Source organism: Vicia villosa, unplaced genomic scaffold (assembly GCF_029867415.1).
Source record: "Vicia villosa cultivar HV-30 ecotype Madison, WI unplaced genomic scaffold, Vvil1.0 ctg.000010F_1_1, whole genome shotgun sequence".
Lineage (NCBI taxonomy): Eukaryota > Viridiplantae > Streptophyta > Magnoliopsida > Fabales > Fabaceae > Vicia > Vicia villosa.
In genome coordinates, this window is record NW_026704940.1 from 2,026,919 (window position 1) to 2,052,716 (window position 25,798).

Genomic DNA, 25,798 nt, shown 5'->3' on the forward strand with positions numbered 1-25,798 from the left:
GGATTTCTTTAGAAGGAAGGAATCGACTTCGATGAAGTATTTACACCTTTTGCCAAGATCGAAACAATCAGGTTGGTTGTTGGTCTGGCAAACATGAACCCGATAACACATGGTCAAAGCAAGCACATTGAAATGAGGTTCCATTATCTTCAAAAGCAGGTAGCTAAAGGAAAGATGAAATTGGAACACTGCAGAAGTGAGAATCAGATTGCAGATATCATGACGAATGGAATGCAAGTCAAAGTGTTCAGAAGATTAAGAGCTATGATGAACATAGATAGCTTAGACACAATAAATTAGGTGGTGTGTTAAATTGTAATTCCTTGTGTCGAAAAGATTAGATATGATTTAGAGTGTGGAAACAGTTTGTTACACACATATTTGTTTTAGATCTAGATAGATTTAATTTAGATTTAAAATAGATTTGATTTGATTTAGTTCTAAAATAGGTATTTTGGACTTTTATAATTTTGGGTTTTGACTTAAGGAGCAAGCTAAGCTAAATCTATAAATAGGGAGTAACACTCATTATTTTGAAATCAAATCAAAAGGTTGTATTCACAGAATTTGCAGTTGCAAGTGAATAACAAAGTTTTCCACAATCTATGAGCAGAGAATTACTCTGCAGAAACCATAATCTATTTTGTAACATTAGATTCGAGTTATTAATATTTAGATAAATTTATTTAAAAGTGATTTGAACAATAAATTTAAATATAAAGTCAATTATAAAATTAAAAAATAATTAATTTAAGCTAAAAATCAATTTAACATTAGAAAAATTCAATCAAACATATAAAAATAAATTTTACACTCTAGAACCACTTTTGTTTCCTTAAAAAAGTGAAATTAAACATACACTATAGTTTATAACTTAAGAGATAAAATGTGTATTTAGATATGCGATAACAAAATTTAATTTTAAATAAATTGATTTTAATTTAAAAGAGGAGGAATCTAAATTCCTTGTTTTGGTAAGTCTAAAATGATTCTATTCAAATATATTTATGTAAGAGTGAAACAAACAAATTTACTATTAAGGAATTCAACATGTCAAAACTAATTTTAAATCTTTAAAATCACTTTTAATTTAAAACTTTCAAATATATATATATATATATATATATATATATATATATATATATATATATATATATATATATATATATATATATATATATATATATATTTGTGACTTGAAGGATTGAGATATGTAACATAAATTACTTAGGATAATTAAGTGTTTTTGATTTTAAATTAAGAAATTAAAATGAAATAAAATGTTCAAAAAATAAAAGTGAAACTTAAATTTGAATTAAAGGGGGAAATATAGATTTATTTATTTATTTTAATAATAAAAGGTCAATCTAATCTATAAACTATCAATAATTAAGCTTTTTAATAATTGAAATCAATTAAAAAAATTTAATTATTATTTAATTTAATTTTTTAAGATATACTATATTTTAAGAAATCAAATAAAATTACAATTTAAATACTTTTAATTAATTTTAATAATTTAAGAATCAAATTATTCAATTGATTAGTTACATCAATTTTAATTTGATTTATTTGATGAGAATGGGAAAAAGAGATTTATCAAAAAGAATTTTGCTGCCAAAACATTCAGAAACACCGTCGCTACTTGTAGTTGATTCGAATCCAAAGCCAAAACACGAACCCTAGCGCGTCTTCTCCATCTCCAGGTATTCATTCATTCATGTTTATTGTATTTTGGCTCGATTTGCTTGCTTTTTCATTCAATTCACTTGTTCTTGTTATGGTTGCGCTGGAAATCCGAATTCGCGAATCAAATCAAAATGGATATTAATGTATTTTGCTATGTTTTAGATTTAACAAAAAAATTGGAATGGTGGACGGCGGTAGAATCAAGCTGAAAACATGGCAGCAAGCAGCGGTGGCATTTGGTTCGGCCGTCGGAGCGCTTTTGAATCCACGTAGAGCTGATTTGATAGCTGCTCTTGGTGAAACAACTGGAAAACCTGCCTTTGAAAGGGTTCTTCAAAGGATGAAATCTTCCCCTGAAGGAAGGGTCGGTAATCATTTCTCATTACCTCTTTCGCTATTTTCATTGCTCATTATGTTGTGATACCATCTTCTTGTTCTTGTTGTTGAGGTTAAATGTTGAGTGCTTTTTCTTATATAATATTGTTTAACAGGCAGTACTGTTGGAGCGCCCTCGTGTTGTATCGGCAAATGTAGGACATGCTTGGGACCTGCCAGAAAATACATTTGGTGCTGCCTATGCTAGATTTATGGGATCCAGGAACTTTTCACCAGACGATCGACCTCCTGTGCGGTTCATGGATACAGATGAGCTGGCCTACGTTGCAATGCGAGCTCGTGAGGTTCATGACTTCTGGCATACCCTTTTTGACCTTCCTACTAACTTGATTGGGGAGTCAGCGCTGAAAGTAATCGAGTTTCAACAGATGTATCTTCCTATGTGCATGATGTCTGTTGTAGGGGGCACAGCAAGATTCAGTGATAAACAGAGAAAACTGTTTTTTCAGCACTACTTCCCATGGGCTCTTCGTGCCGGAACACAATGCAATGATCTAATGTGTGTGTATTATGAGCAGCATTTTCATGAAGATTTAGAAGATGTTCGCAGAAAACTGGGAATTGTTCCGGTCCCTGCTGTTCCTTGACTGAATGCTTTCCGAGCTGATGAGTTGTACTTATTCAGTGCGCGATCAATTTTCTTAATAATGTCCAATGCAACAGCGGTCTCCTGATATTTAGTCAGTTTTGTATAGGTTGGATTTTATCAATGACTTTTATATCAGTCAATTAAATTAAATAGAATCATGAACATAGGTTTGGTTTTATAATCATCCATTGCTATAGTGTTCCTTCCAAAAGGAAAACCGGTCCAGTTTTTAAACAATCATATTACACTAGAAATTCGGAATACTATTTTGTTTAAGGTTTACAATTTTGAAGTAGAAAGTTTATGGTGTTGATCAATAATTATTACTCTGCTCCATCTGGTTTTTACCAAAGCTCTGCAGTACCATGTTTACGAAATCAGAGCCTCTCATCAGATATGGAAGGAACATAATCAATGGGAGTTTACTTTGTTGCCGGAGATGAAGACTGCTGGTGAAAATAAGTCGAGTCGTATTGGGCATAGTAGCTCGGTAGCAGAACTATTTTCCCGAATCAACATTAAAAACAGTTTTTTTTCCCACTATATTGTCCTTTTTATTTATTTACTATTTTTGATCATTTTCTTCTGATGATTTGTATAGTCTTGGTATCTGTAATTGTTTTCTTCCATGCTTGTCTTTGTTTTTATTCTACTGTTTGTGTTAATATTTCTTTTTATTCTACTGTAATTTGATTTTTGTATTATCTGGTCTACATACTATGGCTGAAAAAGTGTATTATTTTCTGAATTTATCCTCAACTTCAATTGGTTAGGAAAATTATTTAAGCCAATATATGATCCTTTCAAGTGTAGCTAAAGTGTGGGTCTGTCTTCAGTACTAAATGAAAACAAGTTAAGGTATGAGCCTTATGGGGGTGGTGTTGCAGAGATTTAAGGGGTGTATTTGGTCAAGATTTTACTAAGATTCTGTATAATAAAAAATGTAATATCGTGATATTTAATAAAAAAAATTATGTAATCCAAACAAGTTTAATGGTATTCAATTATGAACATTGATCGTTGCTAAGACTAAGACTATTTGCAACAACCAATATTTTTAGAGAATCCTTTAAGCCATATGCCTCTAGTATCACGAATCAGCCTTCCACATCTAGCTCTACTATTGATCTTAAAAACTCCATCAACGTTGATTACGATCATATCTTCACATGGCGGCTCCCACCTCATATGAGCAAGGACCTTGCTACTAATGCTGACATTATTTTGCAGTTTTAGACTAGTATAGTAGAAGCTGACCCTGTTACGAATATCCATCTCCCTGTTGAATGGCATCACAAATGCGTCATCATGAATCTACTTATTGCGCCAATACCATAGTGAGTGACAGATTGCTGCCCACAATGCTTTCCAATCTTCCATCTTCCCTTTGCCCACATTGTTACATAAGCTTAGGTGAATCCAATCTTGTAAACATGCATCAAAAAATAAATTCCAGCATGCTACTCTAACAAGAGATGGTCAAATTTGTTTAGCATCTATGCGTTCTCTCATAGCATGAAGAACACTTTCACTCTCAATGGAACACTCTGGGCAAAAAGGTTCGCTAATTTGCATCTTGTGGGGACGCAAATTTGTCACAAGACCTTCATGCTTGACCAACCATATGAAGGCTCTAATACGCTCCGAACAGCTTAAAGTCCAAATAATTTTCTAAACTGTGCTTTGCTCAAGGTCAATATTGGTTGGCTTTGGCAGATTGTAAGCTCCTGCAATTGATAGGATTTGACTAACCTCTCGTTAATAGGGTGAATCAATATAAACTTTGTGAGTGATCCTTTATCCATATTATCTTTATCTTTTTCGTTGCTACACTCTTTGTGCCCGAGAATATCCAATAAGTTCTAAATATCACTTAACCGTGCAAGAGTAAACGATTTTCTAAGAAAATAAGATGTTTGACTCGGGAGATGAATCAACCTCTGGTTATAAACATTCTTTTCTTTCTAAACCACCAATTTTTAATGGAGATAGTGAACATTTATCTTGGGGAAAGACAAACTATGTGGTTTGGAGATAGTGAGCATTTATCTTGTGGAAAGACAAACTATATGGTTTCTTCGTAGGTCAAGATGAAAATGAAAAACTATGGGACATGGCTAAAAAAAAGTCACATTGTTGTTGGTGACAAACAAAGAATTTATACACACAAAGATACTCTATCCCTCCTTGACAAGAAAACTTAAAAACTTTAGCACAAGATAAAAACCACCATGATGAATACTACTTGACTCTCTAGATAGCACATACGAATGACATCAACAAATCAGAGAAGTCAAAAATGGGCTCTTGATTCAATAATATAAATTGTTCAAAATGAAGGAGAATGAAGATAATGAAACCATGTTTTCCAGATTTTCATACTCTTGTCTCTGGATTCAAATTAATAGTTAACCGATACACCATTGTTAATTATGTAAAGAAGATTTTGAAAAGTCTACCGATGAGATGAAACAGAAGCTCACAACTATTCAAGAAGTAAAAAGTTTGAACAATTTTTCACTTGAATAAATTCTGAAGGCATTAGAAATTCTGAATCTGATATTCACAAAGATTTAAATCGATTATACCACCTTTTATATATTATTTAGTCTATTTTTAATATATAAGACCGACTTATCAAATTTCATAGACTTTTAAATAACGTAAGTATCACATGCCATGCATGTTATAGTCTATGCCCTTTCCTTTTTAAAATGAAGTTCTTGATATCAAAATATAATATATAAAACAAAAGTTGAAAATTTATCAATTCAACTTTAAATGTTCAAATCTGTCCAAATATGCTTTTAAAAAATACTTCCATTATTAATTTTTCTGTCAAAATACACTGCCAAACAAATATTCCGTTAAGCTTCCCATATTTTAGAATAGTAGCTGAAATGAAAACTACTATTCTAGTATCACCCCTACAATCACTTGTCGTAAAATTATTACTACCAATTCTGAATGATTAGGGTGATGAGTATGTTCTAGCTTATAAATCTTTCTTTTCAATTCAAGGACTAGGCTTATAATTTATTTTAACTGGTGATGATGGACCGCGCAGGATACAATTTCTTTAGGTTATTGAGATTAAAGTAGGAGAAAATAAATAACTCATGGGATCACAGGATCAAAACTTCATTACCCACCAATTATACCTGAAAAAAATCAGTTCACATTTCTTTTGTTCGAAATAAATGACATGCCTGGCTCTGTCATAATAATGTGAACAAATTATAGTTTATTATATTTTATTTTGCAAGTTAGATAGCTAGTATCCAAGGAAAGAGAGAACAAAATCTTCCATGTCATATGATATGGATTGATAATGCTGAGGAAAAATCAGCTCTCTTTTTGGGTAGACCGGGATGGGGCGGCCATATACTTAACATTATGCAAATATGGAAACAAAGGCCAATAACAAAATTGCTACCAAACCCCAATCCTCAACAGAATCTGTGAAGGCCGGAACAAAAGCTGAAAAATCCGGGGTCCGACGCCGGCATATCCTTCCTCTCCTACTGCTCCCCTGGTGGATAAAATTAAAACACAAATATAACAACTATTAGGATATGCAAGAGTTGAACAAAGCTGATGAAATAGTTACTAATTAACATTGAATCAGAAGGATCAAACTTTAAAATATCAAACTAAGCCATCCCTATCTATTTTCCGACAGATTTACTATTCACCAAAAGGTCCCACATCTATTCCTTCACAATCTTCTAAGAAAATTTGTACCACATGTAAATCCAAAGACACCGTGTCTATTTTTGTAAATGCTTTGTGAAATAAAAATCAACTTGTCATTTTCCACACATGCGTATATAAATAGAAAAGAGAGAGTACCAACTTCACTATATTGTTGTCCTTTTCAATTAATGCCATGCATTGAAGATTGGTTACAGGCTCAGAATATTGTCTTCATCTGAACTTTCCCCATAAATCACCGCATCTTGTCCTTCCTCATTTCCACTACCATGATCGCTATTGTAGCTTCCTTCAGATGTACTCATAAAAATTGATCCATCTGATAAGGGGCTGCTAAGTTGTGATAAGAGACTTATATCACTATTCATATCAGTATCAAATGTCTCGACATAGCTGCAACACAATTAGCCACTTTCAGAATCACAATTTTTTTTAAAGAAAACCCTTCATATTTGAAAGATATCTAACCTTCCTTCTGATGGATATTCTGCCACCACACGCATATCAGGCCTTGCTTCCAAAACCTGCTTAATAGGCATAATGCTGCAACACATAACCCCAAATATGTAATTAAATACATAAGAAACGACAACAATCATTCAGAAAATTAAAGAATCACATCTGATAATCAATACCTAGAGTTGTAGCACCTGTGATACCAGTCAGCCTCACATGCTAAGCCTTCCCTATTGGATATGTCCTGTTTAATCGCAAGAGTAAAAATTTAATCAGAATTGAGAACCAAGAAGAAATTCTACTCTATTTTAGAAATTCAAATTCTTCCATGTACCCACAAGATGTATAAGCAATTTGAAATCTCCTTCAAGAATTGCTGCCAACATCCTAGCAACTTCCATCTGCACGTGAATTATTAGCATTTCAAAGACAGGCTTAAAAATAAAATAAAGGAAATCAGAAATGTATTACAACCCCACCTCTTTGAGATGCATGCAATCCCTTAAAATTAAGACCTCGAGCAAATTCCCACCGTTGGAGTTTCCAAGGTTTCTGACAAATCAAGGTTATATATTTTTTTCGAAGTAAGCAACTATCTCAAGAGAAGGATAGGATCTGAAAGATCTGAGGGTTCTTCCAAAATATTGTAATTGTAAGAAACAACTAACCTTAAGAAATTCCCAGTGATTGAATAAGATGTTGAAAAATCAACATATTTCAGTTTCCGAAATCCCTGCAAATGCAATTTGAAATTAGTAAACCTGCAAATTATATGGGGATTTACTTTTACTCAGATAAAAAATCAGAATTAAGAAAATACCAAATAGTTTACTAATATTAGAAGATAAATCTGCCACATCTTTCCCCTAATAGACTCTTTGGTTCAAATGAGGAAAGAGAAAATAAAGTAAATTACTATCGCCTTCCTTATTTGATTTGAGGAAATTTCTGAACACAGGTGTGTGCCATTACAAAATTATTATTCAGACAAATTGAATTTGCATCTCAGCTATTAAAAGGTGAAAAGAAATCAGTAACTTAAACTCCCACCAGAAAAGAGCAAAAATGACCACAAAAAATCAAACTGAGTGCTTGAATAACTTGCATCACAGAATTTGCATCTCAACTATTAAAAGGTGAAAAGCTGCGTTGCATAGGTACCGGTACGTACCCGGTACGGGTACTGGTACGGAGTACGGCACTTTTAGAAAAACTAAGGTACGGGTACGTTAGTATAATGCTTTAAAAATATAATTATAAAAATAACTAAACAATTATATTATTTAAATAACGATAAAATAATATAATTAAAAAATAGTTTGCTTAAAATAAATCACACTTGTATTAATAATTCATAAAATATATCAATATTTTCTTCTCCATTGAATGCAACTTTAGTTCAGGTTCATCGAGAGAAAGAGTAGCAATTTCAAAAATACCAGCATACCAGCTCCATCAAATAAATCCAATTCATCTCCACCAATATCCCACATTTTTGTTACTCCTTCAATATAAATCTTACTATTTCTTGAAGAAGAAGATTTGTATGAAAAAAAACTAAATCCTCAATTCTTTTTGGATTGAGCCTATCCTTTTTCATTGAGTGAATGAATCCATATGGGCTTCAATTTCTTTTCAATGAGCCTATTTCTTAATTTTTCTTTCAGTTTTTTATTTATAAATAGAATAAATAAATAACATAATTATTATTTAAGCCTAAATTATTTTATCCAAAAAATTTAAAACCGGAAAAAACAAAAAGAATTGGGTACGTGTACCAAATGTGTACCAATTAGTGTACCAAAGCAAAAAACAATAAAAAAAAATTGGTACGGCTTCGGTGCGTACCGTACGCGTACGGTACGAGTACCAGTACCCGGTACGTACCCGGTACCGGTACTTTACCCAAAACGGAGTACCCGTACTTCACAGGTGAAAAGAAATCAGTAACTTGAAACTCCCATCAGAAAAGAGCAAAAATGACCAAAAAAACAAACTGAGTGCTTGAATAACTTGCTTCACTCGAATACTTAGTCCATTTACAACTGTTCTCCATTTCCCACCCAAATGAAACAAACTTAAGTAAAATGTAAGATCAGCATTGTATATTGAGGGAAACACATATCCCCTCCAGTTATTAATACAAGCAGCAAAGAATATAATTTACGCATTTGCACTTATTATGATGATATTCTCTTTTTATCTTTATTGGTGTAGTAAAAAAATTGTAGTCTGCAAAATGTCCTTCATAGTGACTTGTTTCATAGAAATAAAGAGGTTTTTCAAAAATAAAATATAAATTAGATGAAGGGTACAATTAACTGAATTTTTCTTATATTTTTGAACTACCAAACTAGTGATTTATGTTGTTTAAACTGAAATTCGAGGAAGTATATTTCAATTAATTCGAGGAACTACATTGAAATTTTAGTGCATATGCCCAATTGGTGGAGTGTTTATGGACTGCAATTCAGTGGTCAAAACATAGTCTAAAAGTTTGTACCAATGGCCACTAGATCTCTTTTGCTTGTCAACATTTAGCCTTATCTATTTTACCCGATGTGGGACTTGTTATTTTAACATTATAAGACACTACCATAGTTCATCAAAACCTCCAATGGGCACACAATGGAAAGACTGTTGGAAATGAGAACTTAAAACAAACAATGAAAACATACCTTAACCAGTATGCGAACTTTACAATCATGTAGCTTAAACCCTCGTAGAGATAAAGAAGTTAGATGAGGACAATTGTTTACTAGCTCAGAACAGGTTTGCATTTTCAAGCTGTCATCTCTACCTGATAATTAAAAAGAGATAAGCATGGATTTAAAGTATTCTCAATGGAAAAGTACAATTGAAAAAATTACATACCTGTTCTGGAAGACTCGAAAAACAAACGCTCAATCAAGTGGCAGTTTGCACTTACTGACATTAGAGTTTGCCTCAGTTCAACATGGCTAGAAGTTTAAAAAAATTACCATCACGGGAAAACATGAGGAAACAGGAATACACATACACATCATATAATCACATGTTGCAAATGAAACTAAAAACTATTAAAATACACTTTTCTTTATTAAAAATAAATATGCAGATACAGCATATCAACATCAAAGCTTAAAAGGAAAGGAAACAAATACCGTAATAAAATCAACCAACCAATTGTACCCGAAAAAAAATCAACAAACCAAAATTGAAGCCATGGAATCTTATAGCAGAAAGAATTCCCAGGCTAACTATGGCATATGGAAATTAATATGGTGCATATTCCAGATCACGGGAAATAAAATTCAACATAAAGAAAGAGTTCAATTTTCCTCATGATTAAACAGTAACACCCTCTTATCCATAAGCCACTAGCAGTGGGAAATGCTTAGAAAGTTATAAGTAATGACAAAAAGGCAGGAAAGACTGAGAGAGTTGAGGCAGACTAACTTACATTCCAACAATTTCCAGATCAAGGAGAGAAGGGCATGCTGACAATGCACAACAAAGAGATGCGTTGTCCATTCTCTCAATGTTGTACAGGTGTAACTTTCTCAAAAGAGCACTACAAAAATAGAATTTAAGAGGTCATTCAAATTTAAATCCCGAAAAAGTACTGAACATTAAAGTCCATAAGAAACATACCCCGGTGCACCACCCTCCGCGCTTAAAGGGTTTAAACAGCATCTTGTAAGAATGGAAGATTCTCTCCCTTGACGAGACCTCTTATCATTCCATGAAAAGTTAGGCGCCTCTACCATAGCTTTTCTAACTGGAGAAACCAATGGTTGACAAAATCCAGGAGAACAGACTGTAGCAGGGACAACACCAAGCTTAAGAGACCTGATTAAAAAATTAAAACAGATTAATGTGAGGATATAACAAGGCAAAAAAAAACAAAAGTAAATATAAATTCAAATGGAAAGTTAGTGTTCCCTTTCCAGATAGAAAGAGCTGAATACTTTTCAGATTGAAAGCGCCAACAAAGTTTACACAGTAAAGAACACTTATAAAAGAATAAAATTAATTATGCATTATTTTTAGCAAGAACAAAAGTTTAGGGCCTAGGGGAATGTATTATGTCATAATACAACATGAATCATGAATAGAGGGAGGATAACATTTCAGATGAGGCAGAACAGCCATACAAAATAATCATCATGCAACTGAATTTCCTGTTTTTTTTTTCTTTCTATTTTACAGGTAAAGGCTAATTATAATAAGGAAATGATCTGGCTGGAAGGTGATGATTCAATTTAACATTATCACCAATTATGCCCTCAAAATGATCAGCAGTCTAGCTACTTAAAAACATTAAATATAACATTGAAATAAAAGCATCAGTACAACCCAAAATTCCATACCTTAGTGCCTTTCCAGCTCGCTGAATCATAGTGGCAACTACTGCATTGTTAACCTTAGGAACAAGTGTTGTCAAATCAATATGCTGATAGCACAAAGGATCTTTAGCACATTTGCTAAAAAACGAACAAGCAGCAGATACATAGCACAGGCTCTGAGTATCAAGCATCGAGAAGATCTGCACATCATAAAACATATTCCACATGTTACATAACAGTTTCCTCCAGTACTACTCAGTATTTTCATCCGCCTATCGCAGAAAATAGTGTTTACGCTGGAGTGCTTTAGGGATGTTACATTATATCGGCTATTAGACTACATTATGTCCTAAAGTGTGCATCGCAGAACACTAAAAATTTGTTAAATTTCAGCTACAATATTTTACAACACTAGTACTAGTAACATGCAACCGAAAAGTTTCTCTTCGTTCAGCAGTCAGCACCATCAAGCAAAAACAATCATCATTTGAGTAAAGTGAAAGTACGAAAACATAAACGCGTGCGCGCACATGCATGTTACTCCACAAACACATTTCAATTTAACTACATCATCTTTTTGGATCAAACACTAAGAAAAACTAGTATCAGATTTAATTCATCAAAAAAAACACAACCAAGCCAAAGCTTAACAGTGAAAAAGCAAATCAAAATCATCGAAACTAAAAACACTGCATCCACTAAGCATAACAACTATCCAATCGCGGAATCGCAAAAAGCAGAGGAAGCGTATAATCGAAAATTGCTCTAACCTTGAAGGTGAGATCGGGAGGGAAAGGCCAAACAATCGAATTATGATTGGAAGAGCGTTTGCGAGAGGAGTGTTTGGCGGCATCGAGAAGGAGAGAACCCATTCTGAGAGCGCGATCGATGAGATCGGAGTCAGGAGGCATTGATTGGAGAAGATTCTCTAGGGAGAGATCGAGGGAGAGAGAAGGACGATCGGAAAGAGAGAGAAACTCGTCGAGGAGATTTTCGACCTCCATTTTAGGGTTTTGAGATGGACAAGGTCTTTTCGCCATTGATGATGAAGATGAAGATGAAGAAGATGGAATTGGAATCTCAACTTCCTCAACCGTATCCATACCCGCATCAATACATTATTTTTACATATGAGAATATAATATCATTATCAGCGGCATCATCATATTACTGTCTCGTGATATGAAATGATTGATTTCACATTCTACACTCACTCACTTGACTTCAATCACACACTAATTTTTTTTTTTTAAGAAATACAGTAAAATATTACTCACACACTAACAAAGGAGAATACAGTAAAATATTACTCACACACTAACAAAGGAGAATAGAATACTCCCTCCACTTTATACATATATATTTTTTATAACATTAATTTGAAGTTAATTTCTATACTAAACTATAATTTATAACAAGAAATAAAAAATACTCCTCTATCCTATTTAAGATAAGAGAAAATTTGCTTTTTTAAATTAATTGAATAATTATATATATTAATTATTCAATAAATTTAAAATATCATTTTTTTATTATAAATAGGACAATAGTATTTTATAAATAAAAAAATAAAAATATACCTTCACTTTGTAGATATATATTTTTATGACATTAAATTAGAATTTAATATGTATACTAAATTATAATTTATAACAAGAAATAAAAGATGTTATTTTATAAATAAAAAAAGTGTTTTACTTTGTTGGATTTAATTCCACGTATTTGTCTCGTCATGTAAGTAAATATTAGTAAAATAAAAAAGTAATGCTAACGAGTGTGTCTGAGATAATGGTTAAGAGATTAAAAAGGTAACTTGAGCAATGTTTAATAGATTAAAAATATACGTATTTAATTTCTTAAAAATATAAATAATTAACTTTTCTAAAAATAGTGTTTCAATTTGCTGCATTTAAGTACACATGTTGTCTAGTCATGAGATGAGAGTAAATATTAGTAAAAGTTAATAAATCCATTTTTTTAAATAAAAGAATTTATTTATTTCAAAGAGCTAATACACTCAAAGTCATTACACCATATAACTTGACAAAATTACATAAGGATATTTACAATGTGCTCTTTATACCTATGCTTCATCCACCCCCTATATACTATAGAGTCAACTATATTTCTAGTAACACTATGTGTATCACTGTATACCCCTTTATTTCCAAAGATTTTGGAGTTTCTATACATCCAAATACCATAACAAGTTTCAGTTGCTACAGCTTTGAACACTTGTTTTTTCCATCCTTTACCTTTAGCTATCCTCTTCAACCACTCAAGGTTCACTTGTTGACTCATATCCATGTCCATCCACATCAAAGTGTCTTTTCAGATTTGAGTAGTCTCAGAGCACTTAAACAACAAGTGATCCATATCTTCCTCCTCATCGTTGCACAGCTGACATGTAGAATGCTAAAGCAACCCCATGTTCTTCATCCTAACTTTGGTTGGTAATCTATTTTGGCATACTAACCACATGATCACCTTTGCTCTAGGTCTAGCAAAGTTGTGAGTCATCAAGTGATACCAATCAGTCCTGTTGTTATCTTCAACCAGTAGCTCATACACTTTCATCATACTGAATCTTTGTTGAGCCTTCATGCAGATCCAGAGATTGCCAAGGCTCCCCATCACCTCCTTCGAAGCCATGATGTGCTTTGTGATCCAAGTGCAATTGTTATTCTGAATATCACTCATCACATCTCTACCTTTCAGATAGTATGTGTGAAACCACTTCACCCACAAGTTATTCTCTTTCATGCAGATGTTTCAAAGGCATTTGAGCAAAGCTACTTGATTCTATACTTTCAGATTCAGGATACTCAGCCTTCCTTGCTTAACAGGGCTACACACTCTCTTCCAAGCAACGGGGATTTTCTTGCTTACACTTGAGGAACTTGCCCAAATGAATGATCTACAGAGACTATCCAGTTTGTGAATGACACTAGAAGGGATAGGCAGACTAGCCATCAAAAACTGGGCAATAGCAGAAATGGTGCTTTTGACAAGTTGAATTCTTCCTGCAATACTAAGGAGCTTTGCTGACCAATGCCTAATCCTGGCCATAATTTTGTCTATCAAAGGCAAGTAGTGATTAACACTTAACTTCTTACTCGCCAGAGGGATACCAAGGTATCTAATAGGGAACTTTCCTTCAGAGAAACATGTTATCAGTCCAGCCTGAACCTTCCTATCAGCATCCATTCCACCATAGAAAGCCTTACACTTATTAGGGTTGACTACAAGACCCGTAGAATCAGAGAAGCTTTTGAAAGCATTAAGGATCATCTCCATGGATTTGTCATCACCTCTACTAAGTAACAAAACATCATCAGCAAAAGTCAGATGAGTAATTTTTAGTTTCTCACATTTACTATGGAACTTAAAGTCGGGATTCCTAGTCATCTTCTGCATCACCCTGTTCATATATTCCATCATAATCACAAATAGGAGTGGGGAAATAGGATCCCCTTGTCTGATACCTCTCCTTGCCTCCAAGACCTGAGAATACTCACCGTTCACATTGAATCTATAGCTAACAATGGTTGTACCCAACATAATCCAATTAATGAACTTCTTGGGAATTTCTATCTCCTTCAACACAGTTTCCAAAGAATTCCAATCAACCATATCATATGCTTTCTGTAAATCTAACTGCAGCATACTTCTAGGGGTTCCTCCTTTCCTACTATAAATAAATCCATATTTAATGTTAATAGTATTATAGTTCATAAAAATTCTGTTAATTAATTAATTAATTTTGTGATAAATGACATTTATAATTAGCATACCAGACCAATCAATCCAGAAATTCGTTTTAATTTAAAATATGGGTCAAAACTAAAAAAAGGAAATTATAATAATTAAAAATGAAATATAAAAAAATAATTATATATTAATTAAAAATAAACTTAAGTATAGTTATCTAGATTTTTTATATCATATTTTTTAATTTTGAAGTCCTTTGATGAAAAGTTTGATCTTCTTGCATAGATTTGATTATGATAATTAGGGTGAGCAAAACTAGAATTAAGGTTATATAAAATATTATATGATAATTTAATTAAATGAGTGATTCAATCTCTAGTGGTGATATAATCAATATAAATTAAAAAAAAAAATGATAGTTATAGTTAAAAATTATAAACAAATTTTTTTTGAATGTATTAAAAAATAATTAAATATTTTGAACAAATTTTTTAGTATTATTATTTTTATTTAGTTATTGTATTTTTTAAAATCAAAATTGAAATATTATATAAATTTAAAATTGTTTACCATGGTTGATTTAAAGATTAAATTATGAAAAATTTAAAATTTAAACTAAAATTATATCAAATTTTTATTGACTTAAATTAAATCATTTGATTAGATTAAAATGTAAATTAAATAATTTAAAATGATAAATATAATTAGACAATGAGAGGGGGGAGGAATAAACAGGAGATACGAAGAAAACAATGTGAAATTAAATAATAGCCACACCATCTCTTTCCATATTTGTTTAATTTGCCTTTTAGTGCCGGTGCTTGTCTTGTAGCGCTACATGTACGATCTCAAGGCTGATGTTTCTCCACGTTCACTTCTCTCATTAGTAGCTCACAAAAGCTACAAAAAGTTATTCCTTTTTTTACTTCAAAAATTATTATTCTTTTTTTAATCTCCTCTACTCACACTCACAATGTTCTCTTGTTTTTTGTGGTCTTAAATTTTTCTCTTTTGATTATCCAATACGTTGCTAGTTAAATAGAAATAAACAATTCCATTAATTTCTCTTAGAACAAGAAAAATCATGCGTTATAGTAAAGTGAAAAGAAGAAAAAAAGTATAGTAAAGTGAAAAGAAAAAGTAAGTTTATATTAGGGAAATTACAGTATGTGTGAATTGGAGGCTATGAAGCGCGGACGTCTTAAATACGATTTTAACACTGACACACACTAACATCAACAATAATTAAAAAAATAATAATAAATTAAACGTAATAACAAGTGTTGATATAAGTGTCCGACTTATACAATGACACAAGCTTGTCTTTTTTAAAAAGTGTCATGCTACATAAAGTGAAAGTAATATTTTTTAGTTGGACCCTATAATTTGGGATATAAAAAATTTGCAAATAAAGGAAGTGGTATCTCTTGTATTTCTCGTATATCATAGTTACACTGTCACTAACTTTACGCTTTTTTGTTGAGAATATCTCTACCCCTTCATACTTTTAGGTATTTGGTGAAATTCCATTATGTTCCCTGATTTCAGAGATACACATCAAGAACTATCTTTTTTTTGGCTAAAATTTGGCTTTTTCCGAAGCTACATCTACGGCAGTATTTTAAATTGGTAAACTTTGGAAAAAACTTCAAATTAAATCAGTTCAGGGGTTTTTCTGTAGTTATATCTACGGAACGTCTTAGCGCCAAAATATTCCGTAGATGTAGCTTCGGAACTATCTGATATATTTTGAATCAACATGATCACTCCCCCATTGTTGTTTTTCTTCTTCAACTTCACCAACTTAAAAACCTTACATCATCAATATTATTTTTCACTCCAAAACTCCAATTTTTTAGTGCGACAAATCAAAGGGAGCAAGAGAAGATTGAATTTCAGATAAAGATTCAACATTGTCCATTACATTGCTCACATTAAGCATCAAATTTTTATAAAAAAAAATGTAACGTTGTTTTCGTATACAGTTCAGAAACGTGTTGAAGATGAACATGTTCCGTAGGTACATCTCTAGAACATGTATGTACTGTTTTTTTCAACAGTTTTGTGATTTTGTGTTATTTTTGTTATTGTTTACAAATAGGTATGGTGCACCACGATAATATCTCAAAAGAATTAATTTCTACAAACGATGTTTCTCCGAATGTTTCTCCGATAATCTCTCAAATGATCCTTAGTGTCACGCCTTTCAGTGACCGATTACTTAAAAGGTGAAAACTTACTTGCAGTAGAATTTTTATATCTATTTAAATATCCTCTTTTAATCCTTGGTCCCTTTTGAATTATTCATAGACATTGGCCAAAGAATGAAACATATCCCCTTTCTTTGGAAATACTACAAGTACTAGGATAGCATACTACACATGGGGTGACAACTCTAATTCATATGGCATTTTTTTCATCCTTCTTCGTTATCTTGAAAACTCAATTTTAATCCAAACTTGTAGAATCTTCTCAAATTTTATGTTTGCCTCAGATGTCTCAATGTTAACCAACATCTTCGAACATTAACATTAAGTATGATGGAAATCAACACTTAATATATATCTCCTACTCCTAATCACTATGTAAAAAGGTATTCTTGATATTGAGTTGGTATAAAGGCCAACGACGGATGGTAGTTATAAAGAAGAACAAACAAAGTGATTCCATTTTAGCAATTAGAGAAAAAGAATCGCCATAATACAAACCATAAATCTGAGTATATCCTTTTGTGATTAAATGAGCCTTCAATCAATCAATATGCCCTTCGGGCCCAACCCCGAGCCATAAATCTAAGTATACCCTTTTGCGATCAATCGAGCCTTCAATCTATCCATATGCCCCTTGAGCCAAACTTTGCCAAAAAAGCTCATCGAAAATCCATTGTGATTTTCTAATTAGATGAGAAATAAGAGTCCATGTAATATTGGATTCTAAAGCACTCATCTTATCAATCATTTCTTATCTCCATCCTAAATGAGAAAATGCTTCTTGGACATTCTTAGGAATGGTAATAAAAGACAAGGCAGAAACAAAAAGAGAATGACTGGAAGATAACCTATGATAAGTGACAAAATTATAGAAACAAAAAGAGAATGACTGAAAGATAACCTATGATAAGTGACAAAATTATAAACAGAATATGGTTTTGTTGAGGTTAAGCCATTGATTATGAAAAGTGATTCTTACTATCAAAACGCTAACTCTAAAAAAAACAATCAAGTAGGGGCAGCAAAACGGGTCCGGTCTGTTGGGCACGCCCATTTTTCCCGCACTTTCGAACCCCAAGGATTTAGGCCACAACTTTCTAATGTACCCGCCCTGCCTCGTTTTTTTCGCGGGCTTTTGCAGGCACAGTCATTTACATTAATTTTTGTATTTTTATACTTAAAAGATACAGTGCCCGCGAGCTTTTCCCATACCGCCCTCATTTTTTTCCAGGGTGGACCTAGGTTTTAAACCTGCAACCTCAAGTATGCCTGCCCCGCTTCGTCCCGTTTTTTTGCAGGCTTTTGCAGGACGGACCTAAACAGGACGGGTATACCTGTTTGCCACCCCCTACAACCGAGTACTACACTCCCACTCCTACATATTTTCAAATTATAGTTTCTCCTTCCATTCAAAATACATAAATACATTCATTGTTATTCAAAACATTTAATGTCTCCACCATTTTCTTGTTTTACAAAATATATGTAAATTGGAGTTTTCATAATGAACAATATAAATCAGATACCTTTTAAATTGAGCTCTTCGAAATTTAAGGGAAAAATAAACTCAATAATATCTTTCCAAAATAGATGTTCCAACAAACTGAAATTGACTTCTCTGAAAATTTTCAGAAAGCATATTAAGTCCCGGAAAAAAAAAAAAAGGAATACTTGACTACTAGAGAAACAAAATCAAGACCAAAGAATGGAGTAGAGACAAAATGTTTCATTAACTTTTCAGACAACAGCAAATAGAACTGTAAAGATATTCAGGCCACAAAACCTAAAACCAAAACCCAGATATGTTGTTTACTGAGACAGCACCTGAACTAACTATTAGAAAAACTAACACTGAGGTGGAACATTAACATAAAACCAAGGGGGAGCATAGAATATATCACAATTTTACAAGTTTTATCCATTTTCACAGATGCATTCCTTTTATACAATCACTTAGAAAGAAACAGAAGCAGACAGTATTTAGCAGTTGAAAATAAATAACATGTGATAAGATGTTGTCAGTTCAGGGAAAGGACATGAATAACTAACTTTCTCTAGGAGCAGGCATTAACCTAAGCCTCTCCTCAGATGCCTGATTGACCCCACTAAATCTCTCTTCTGCTAATAGTGATTGCAAATCGCTCCCATTTGCCAAACTGTTAAACTCAACTGCTTTAGATGGCAGTGTCGGGTAACGCCGTTGGCAAAATGTCATTAATCTCTTTACTGATTGTAAGTACTTGCGAGTTGTTTCATCATTCATGATGTGAGCAACACTATTTGTGTAGATCTTTTCACGGGCAGATCTTTCGTGAATACCAACCATAGTAACACCAATAGGCCATGGAGCATTGCCTATAGCCAGCCTAATATAGTGGTCCATTGCAGCCAGATAATCTCGCCTCATACAGCATTCAACCATCAACAATAGTGCCTGTCGGATGTCATCCTGAAGAACCTGAAAATATCATGCACCATGTCCATTTTATTAGTTATAAATGCTTCAGAAAACATGCAACCCTGACACATTTCATATCAACATGATTTTATGCTTAAACGGAAGTTACTACTTGAAGCAAAACAGTATGTACTAAGACACAGAATATAGAGTTCTGAAACTGAAAGGTGTGTTAAATATTCAATGTCTAATACCCTCGAAAGATTGAGACCACATCTTCCTCTTTGGTTTGAGTAGACGGGGGCAGCTTGGTTCCCCAGTCTTCTTTGGCCCCTAATGACTACTATTGGCTCACCAACTCCAGCTGCATTTAGCAATATCCCTCCAAGTCATAGTTCTGCATCCTCAAAGGAGCTGATTGTGTAGGTTGAGACTGAGATGATGCCGTAATAGGATTGCAGAAAAACAGAGCAGATCATCGGTTGCTAAGTAGAACAGAGTAGAGAAGAGAAAAATGGTTGCAGGAAAGATGGGAATGTTGGTGCAGAGAACAGGGAAACTATTGAGAATAGTCACTAGCTAAGAAGCAAGTACCAAGCCAGGGGTTGTTCGCGGCAAAGAAATAGGTCCATAAAAACAGTGCTGTGGGTTTTTTTACGTTGGAGAAAAATAGTCGGTCGGTCCTATTTATATTTGGAGTTAAAACTAATCTTAGAGTGAAAAAACAAAAAAAAAGCATTTAAAAAACCCTAAACCGTTATAAAACTGAGGTCTGAGGTTATTTTGAACTTTGTGCTCCACTGCTACAAAGCTATGCATTCTTCTCTGTTAAGAGTCCCACATATAGCAATATATTGCATGAAGATATGTTTATAAGTGGAGGCAATTCTCACCTTACAAGTCGGTTTTGTAAGGTTGAGTTAGGCTCAAGTTCAACTACAATTCAAAGATGATATCAAAGTCTCGTTTAAAATTTGTTGGGTCACCTACTATCAAGTTTCTGTTATCGGACAGCCCATATTTATATTCACGCACCAAGCCCAACAGTGTTGGGCGTGAGGGGGTGTGTTTAAGTCCCACATCGGACAATATATGGCCTGAAGATATGTTTATAAGTGGAGGCAATCCTCACCTTATGAGTTAGTTTTGTATGGTTGAGTTAGGCCCAAACACAATTCTAAGATTCTCCAAAAAGGCTCCATCTTCTATCCAAAGAAGGATATGCTAAATAATCAAAAGACTCTTGTAATGTTTTCTATTTTCTCAATTAGCATTATATCATGTATATGTCTGAAAATATTTGATTGCGAATGAGAACATGGCATAAATTGGTTGTGAGTGCCCGACGACGAAGGTATTTCTAATTGAGAAAACAGAAACTGATTACAACAGATGTGCTCTTGTGATAACTATGTGTATATCATAAATTCACATGACCAGAGAGAATCGTGGCTTGGCAATCATACATTAAACCATATAAATGTAGTATAAAACTTTGTGTCAACCAAACTACAGGAAAGTCGTGAATGTGGGAAGTTTTCAAGATGCATAAATAAAAATTAATCAGCTCAACAATTTATTGAAATTCCAATTCCGAGAAAGGATGCAGAAATAACAAAGGTGTAAATAAACAACAAGCGCGCGTCTAGCATTGCTGCAGTTGGATTTCAATCAAGGTACACTATTCAATTATTCTAAACAAGGTGTTAATATTGAGAATTATGAACCAGAGTACAGTACATAATTAGCTATAAAAATATCCAATCTGTAGGAGTAGGAAAATGCCTCTGGTCTTCTGTGCATACTACATTTTTTGGTGTAGCAAATGCCTCTGGTTTATGCTGTATACACTATATTATTGGTGCTAGTAGACTGAGCATCGTTTATATTGATAAATAGGATGATGCCTTAACGCGATTTTTTCAAAAAAATCTAAGCGGGAGAGCCATGTTTCAAGAATCAACGGATTCTCTTTTATTGTTTTAGGAAGCATTTATCCTAAGAGTTAGATTTTGTGCAGCATTCTTAACACACAGCCGAATTCCTGGGTCAGAACTCTCCCCTGGAAGATATAATGGAAATAACGACCAACAAGGGTGATTCCTCCACTAGAAAGGACAACTATGAATCTTGAGAGAACAACACCACAAAAGTAGAGGGGATCCCAAGGTCATATAAGGCCCGCATCAAGATTATATACTTCAAATGTGGTGCTCAAGTCCAATGCTCCCAAGTCCTAACAGTAAATAAAGCAACAACTGGAGTTGCATTTGTGCGACTAGAATGTCACAAGCTCAAGATGTGGAGTCAACCTCGCACAAATGCAAGGTAAGGCTGCATATAATAGATCGTAAATAGGTCTGATCCTTTCCTTCACTCACCGCGTGAGAGTCCTATTACACCGAATTGACAATCTGCAATTTCACTCCCTTCCAGAATATTTTCAAATTCAAACGGTGTCGTTTGAAACACTATATCTCACTTTTCCAACAGAAACACAACATCTATATGAAAGCAAATGCAATGAAGCTAGAAAGTTCTCTGAATCTAACCTTAAATCTATTATCATCTTCCCCAAAACTTGCCTTAAAATATACTATAGTACAATACACCTATGTTTCCAACTCTCCTGATTCAATTTGTTTCAAACTTCAATATGTTCCCATTTTGCCAAGCAGTTAACATCTTGGCAAATTATAAGATTGCCTATCTAATCTGTTTCCCATCACATTCTACGGGTGAACAGCACTAGCATGTAAGTTTTCCTATTATACTAATACCAAACACAAGGAAAGTAGGTTGCTAAATGCATAAACAATCAATATACAGATGTTCAATTGAAATGATGTAGACCAAAAAAGAATAAAACTCACCTTCTTCCTACAAAACTTAAACAGAGGGTTCAAGTACCGCGCGCACTGCTTGAAGGTAGCAACCATGGACTTCCCTTTAGCCGTTCTCTTCTCCGTCTCAGCCATCTCACGCAATTCCTGTTTCCACTCATTCAACAGCTTCTTAAAAAACACCAGAATCTTATCTTCATCACACAAATCCTCAAAATTCGCCTTCATCCGCTTCAAATCCTTGTCATTATCAGCTCCACTGGATCCACCACAATCACTTAAATCATCATCACCAGCACCACCATCACCATCCTCAGTGGCACCATCCTCAGCCTTCTGCCTCTTCCTATCACTCCCAATCCCCGTCTTCTGCCGCTTCCTCAACTCCGCAATATCTCTCAAGAAATCATTCGTCTGTCCCTCCGTCATATCGCTATCAACTTCAAACAATCCAGCTTTGAGAACATACTTGAGACGATCGAGTCTAGCATCGTCGTCTTCGCCGAATAGCGTGACCGGCTGCTTGAGGAACCGGAGACGACGAATGACCTCCTGTTTAGGAAGGACGAGGCTGTCGATGTTCTGCTGGTCCGGGAGGGAGGCGCTGGATGAGGCGGCGGCGGATGTGACGGAGGAGGAAGGTGTGGTGGATGAGGTTGGGACGGAGGAGGTGGTGTCGGAGGAAGATGAGTTGCGTTTTTTGGATTTTGCTTCGAGTTCACGCTTTTCTTCTTCGCGGAGCTTTTGGATTTGTTTCTGTTGGATTTCGGAGCGTTTGAAGACTCTCTTGCCGCCGGTTTCTTCGGCTAGGGATTGGCGCTTCTTGAGAAGCTCTTGCTTCAGAAGGTCCATTAGGGTTTTGCACGACGATGCGGTGGTGATTTTGGTTCAATATTCAGGGATTTTGAAGATCCGGTGTGTGATGGAGACTTGAATGGAACGACGCTGTTTTGTAAAAATAAAATCATGTATCGTTTTATTTGAAGTGCGTATATAAAAGTTTAAAAAAATTGAACAAATCCGGTTCTCCTGAATTGATAAGATATTCAATACCATGTCATTTTTTAATATATATTTTCTGAATTGATAAGATATTCAATACCATGTCATTTTTTAATATATTTTTTATTTTTAAAAAAATTAAAATTTTAAATCAATTAAGAATACTGGTATCCAACTAAAATTAAAATTAAAGAGTACTAAAAAATTTGCCAAAAAAATATATCGTATAATTTAATATAATAATATAATAATAATAGTCTTTCATCCCACACCTCAGCACCATGTAAATTTTCAAAAATGTTTCATATTTTGTGAGGTATATCTCCGGAAGCATTTTTCTTATTTAATGTTGAATTATTTCATATGTGCATTTATGGAATTTTTTTAACGTTGTTTAAACGGTTCCGTAGATGCACCTACGAAACAATTCAACGTTAAATAAAGAGCGTTTTCAGAGATACACCTCCAAAAGTAAGGGGGCAAAAATGAAATTTCGTAAGGTACCTAAGGTTTTGTTTACGAGTTTGGAAGGAAAGAGAGGGGAAGGCTTCCGAAAACGAAAATTTTAAAAAAACATAGGAAATTATTTGATATTTTTTAAAAAAATGATTTTCTTTAGAAAGATAAAAGAGTAATTATTATTATTGTTATTATTATATTTTTAATTTTCAGAATACTATAACAACCTAAAAGATACTTAGAAAATTTATGTAAGTCCTCTAAAACCCTCCTTCAATACAATTTTAGAGTTCTCCATTTTAGGAGATTTTTGGTGTTATAAATAAATGACAAAACTTAGGTACAACTCTTTAGGTGTGGTTCTTACTATTTTTCAATAAAAATATGACAAGTGTATAATTTCCTCTTACACGTATGTAAAATTCTCATATTTTCACTCACTAAATCATATTTAAATATATTTGTCATATTTTCATTAGGAAATAGTAAGAATCACAACTAAAGAATTGTACCTAAGTTTTGTCCAAAAATAAAAGGGTTAAATATATAAATCCCCTATAATGTCAGCGAGTTTTGGTTTTAGACCCTGGTAATGTTTTTCTTAAGCACCCCTTTATGTTTTATAGATTCCCTCATACAACCCCCTGATTGCCAGGTGGAATGGAATATTACTCTTCAGTTTCACGCGTGACATTTTATTTTAATTGTATTACACACATGTTAATTTGGTTTAATATTTGAATTAACTTAGTTGGCATATGGCAATATATACTTCTCAAATACCCCCTTAAGAAATTAGGGTTCATGTTCAGTTCCAACAAGCACTTGATACTACGAAGACGAAGACTTGCTGCGAGGCGACGAAGACGAAGAAACACTGAATACGGCGGTCATAATCGAGGTAAAAGATGAGTACGACTCTCAGTAGCTACTAATGTCTCGGGTAACTTGCTTTATGAACTTCATCAATGGTAATCGTGTTTCTGGATTTTTATTTGAGTGAAATATGCATATTTGATATGTGGGTATGATTTGTTCACAGGTTTCGAAACATTTTAGTGTTACATTTCACCATGGGGTGAATTCATTATGGTTAATCACGATGAAATTATTTATAGAGGGGGGTTGATACGACTGTAAATGGGATTCATATTGCGTCTTGGACAATGGATAGTATTGGTAAGGTGGTGAGTAGGTTGGGGTATAAAGAAGGTAGTTTTAGGTTATGGGCAAAAGTCTTAGAAACTAATGAAGGATATATGTTGCTAAAAAGGGATGATGATGTTGTCGATTATGCTTCTTTTTTTAGTGCAATAAATGTTATTGGAGATTTATTTGTCGAACATTCGCTGGGAAACATGGACCCTGGTGATAGGGAACCTAACTGTGTTAATGAGGAAAAGGAATTGGATGGTTTATTAGAGGATGTTGTTGAAGGGTTAGAAGAGGAGGTTGTTGAAGGATTAGACGGCAGTGAAGATGATAGAGCTACTGCTCTTGTTGATGGCTTTGAAGGAATAGATGTAACATTGCCTATCAATGAAGATGCAAGTCTGGTTGGGCTTTTGTGTAAGCCCAATAAGAGTGTGGATGAAGATGGTTACTACAGTGATGAATTGAATAGTTCTGATCCAGATGATTCTTGTGATGATGAAAGGCCCGAGTATGAGAGGTTTAGGAAACCATGTTCAAAGGATGTCAAGCTTTGAGTTTCAACAAGGTCTTTGAAGACATGGAAGACAAAGAAACATGGAGATTAAGGAATAGATGTTTTGTTGTAATAGCCCTATGTATTATACTTTATGGATCTCTAACATTCATTTTGTGCTTTTGTACTATGTTCATTTTGTGGTATGTTCCAATTGTAACAAAATTATGCACCAAGTTTGTTTATATCAGACATATGCACTAAGTGTTTCCTTTGTTAATCTAAATGAGGTTTTAGTGGGTGTGAATTTTAGTTGAAAATTTATTATAAAAATATATTAAGTATTGCTAATAAT

The 25,798-nt window shown here is 33.7% G+C and overlaps 3 protein-coding genes across 4 annotated transcripts; 1 reads left to right on the forward strand and 2 right to left on the reverse strand.

Annotated features, from left to right (window-relative positions):
* The first annotated feature begins 1,570 nt into the window (after window positions 1-1,570).
* LOC131621719 (ubiquinone biosynthesis protein COQ4 homolog, mitochondrial-like) lies at window positions 1,571-3,339 on the forward strand. Its single transcript, XM_058892760.1, has 3 exons — window positions 1,571-1,706; window positions 1,852-2,053; window positions 2,181-3,339. Exons 2-3 carry the CDS (start codon window positions 1,871-1,873, stop codon window positions 2,670-2,672), a joined length of 675 nt encoding a protein of 224 aa, XP_058748743.1. The 5' UTR covers window positions 1,571-1,706; window positions 1,852-1,870; the 3' UTR covers window positions 2,673-3,339.
* A 2,460-nt stretch (window positions 3,340-5,799) lies between these two features.
* Window positions 5,800-12,412, reverse strand: LOC131621717 (F-box protein SKIP17-like). Of its 2 annotated transcripts, none has more exons than XR_009289668.1 (13): window positions 11,943-12,412; window positions 11,197-11,372; window positions 10,478-10,675; window positions 10,287-10,397; window positions 9,719-9,804; window positions 9,523-9,644; window positions 7,513-7,577; window positions 7,324-7,396; window positions 7,183-7,245; window positions 7,024-7,088; window positions 6,857-6,931; window positions 6,527-6,781; window positions 5,800-6,206 (listed from the first exon to the last, which is right to left on the reverse strand). XR_009289668.1 is itself a non-coding variant. In XM_058892759.1 (13 exons), the coding sequence occupies exons 1-12, from the start codon at window positions 12,273-12,275 to the stop codon at window positions 6,580-6,582; spliced, it is 1,569 nt and encodes a 522-aa protein (XP_058748742.1). In that variant the 5' UTR covers window positions 12,276-12,412; the 3' UTR covers window positions 5,800-6,206; window positions 6,531-6,579. The 2 variants fall into 2 exon arrangements, 1 of the variants encoding a protein (XP_058748742.1); XM_058892759.1 differs by having other exon boundaries at window positions 6,531-6,781.
* Window positions 12,413-18,963: 6,551 nt separating this feature from the next.
* On the reverse strand, window positions 18,964-23,302 carry LOC131621720 (uncharacterized). Its single transcript, XM_058892761.1, has 2 exons — window positions 22,365-23,302; window positions 18,964-19,551 (listed from the first exon to the last, which is right to left on the reverse strand). The coding sequence occupies exons 1-2, from the start codon at window positions 23,184-23,186 to the stop codon at window positions 19,138-19,140; spliced, it is 1,236 nt and encodes a 411-aa protein (XP_058748744.1). The 5' UTR covers window positions 23,187-23,302; the 3' UTR covers window positions 18,964-19,137.
* Window positions 23,303-25,798: the final 2,496 nt, after the last annotated feature.

Bases quoted from the DNA above. Each gene is read 5' to 3' on its own strand.
- LOC131621717 (XM_058892759.1), bottom strand. From the start codon at position 12,275: ATGGATACGGTTGAGGAAGTTGAGATTCCAATTCCATCTTCTTCATCT. The intron at 10,398-10,477 runs GTATGTTTCTTA...CTATTTTTGTAG, and splicing joins GCGGAGGGTGGTGCACCGGG to TGCTCTTTTGAGAAAGTTAC. The intron at 7,397-7,512 runs GTTAGTTGTTTC...TTGATTTGTCAG, and splicing joins ATCACTGGGAATTTCTTAAG to AAACCTTGGAAACTCCAACG.
- LOC131621720 (XM_058892761.1), bottom strand. From the start codon at position 23,186: ATGGACCTTCTGAAGCAAGAGCTTCTCAAGAAGCGCCAATCCCTAGCC. The intron at 19,552-22,364 runs GTGAGTTTTATT...TGATATTTTCAG, and splicing joins TTAAGTTTTGTAGGAAGAAG to GTTCTTCAGGATGACATCCG.
- LOC131621719 (XM_058892760.1), top strand. From the start codon at position 1,871: ATGGTGGACGGCGGTAGAATCAAGCTGAAAACATGGCAGCAAGCAGCG. The intron at 2,054-2,180 runs GTCGGTAATCAT...ATTGTTTAACAG, and splicing joins AATCTTCCCCTGAAGGAAGG to GCAGTACTGTTGGAGCGCCC.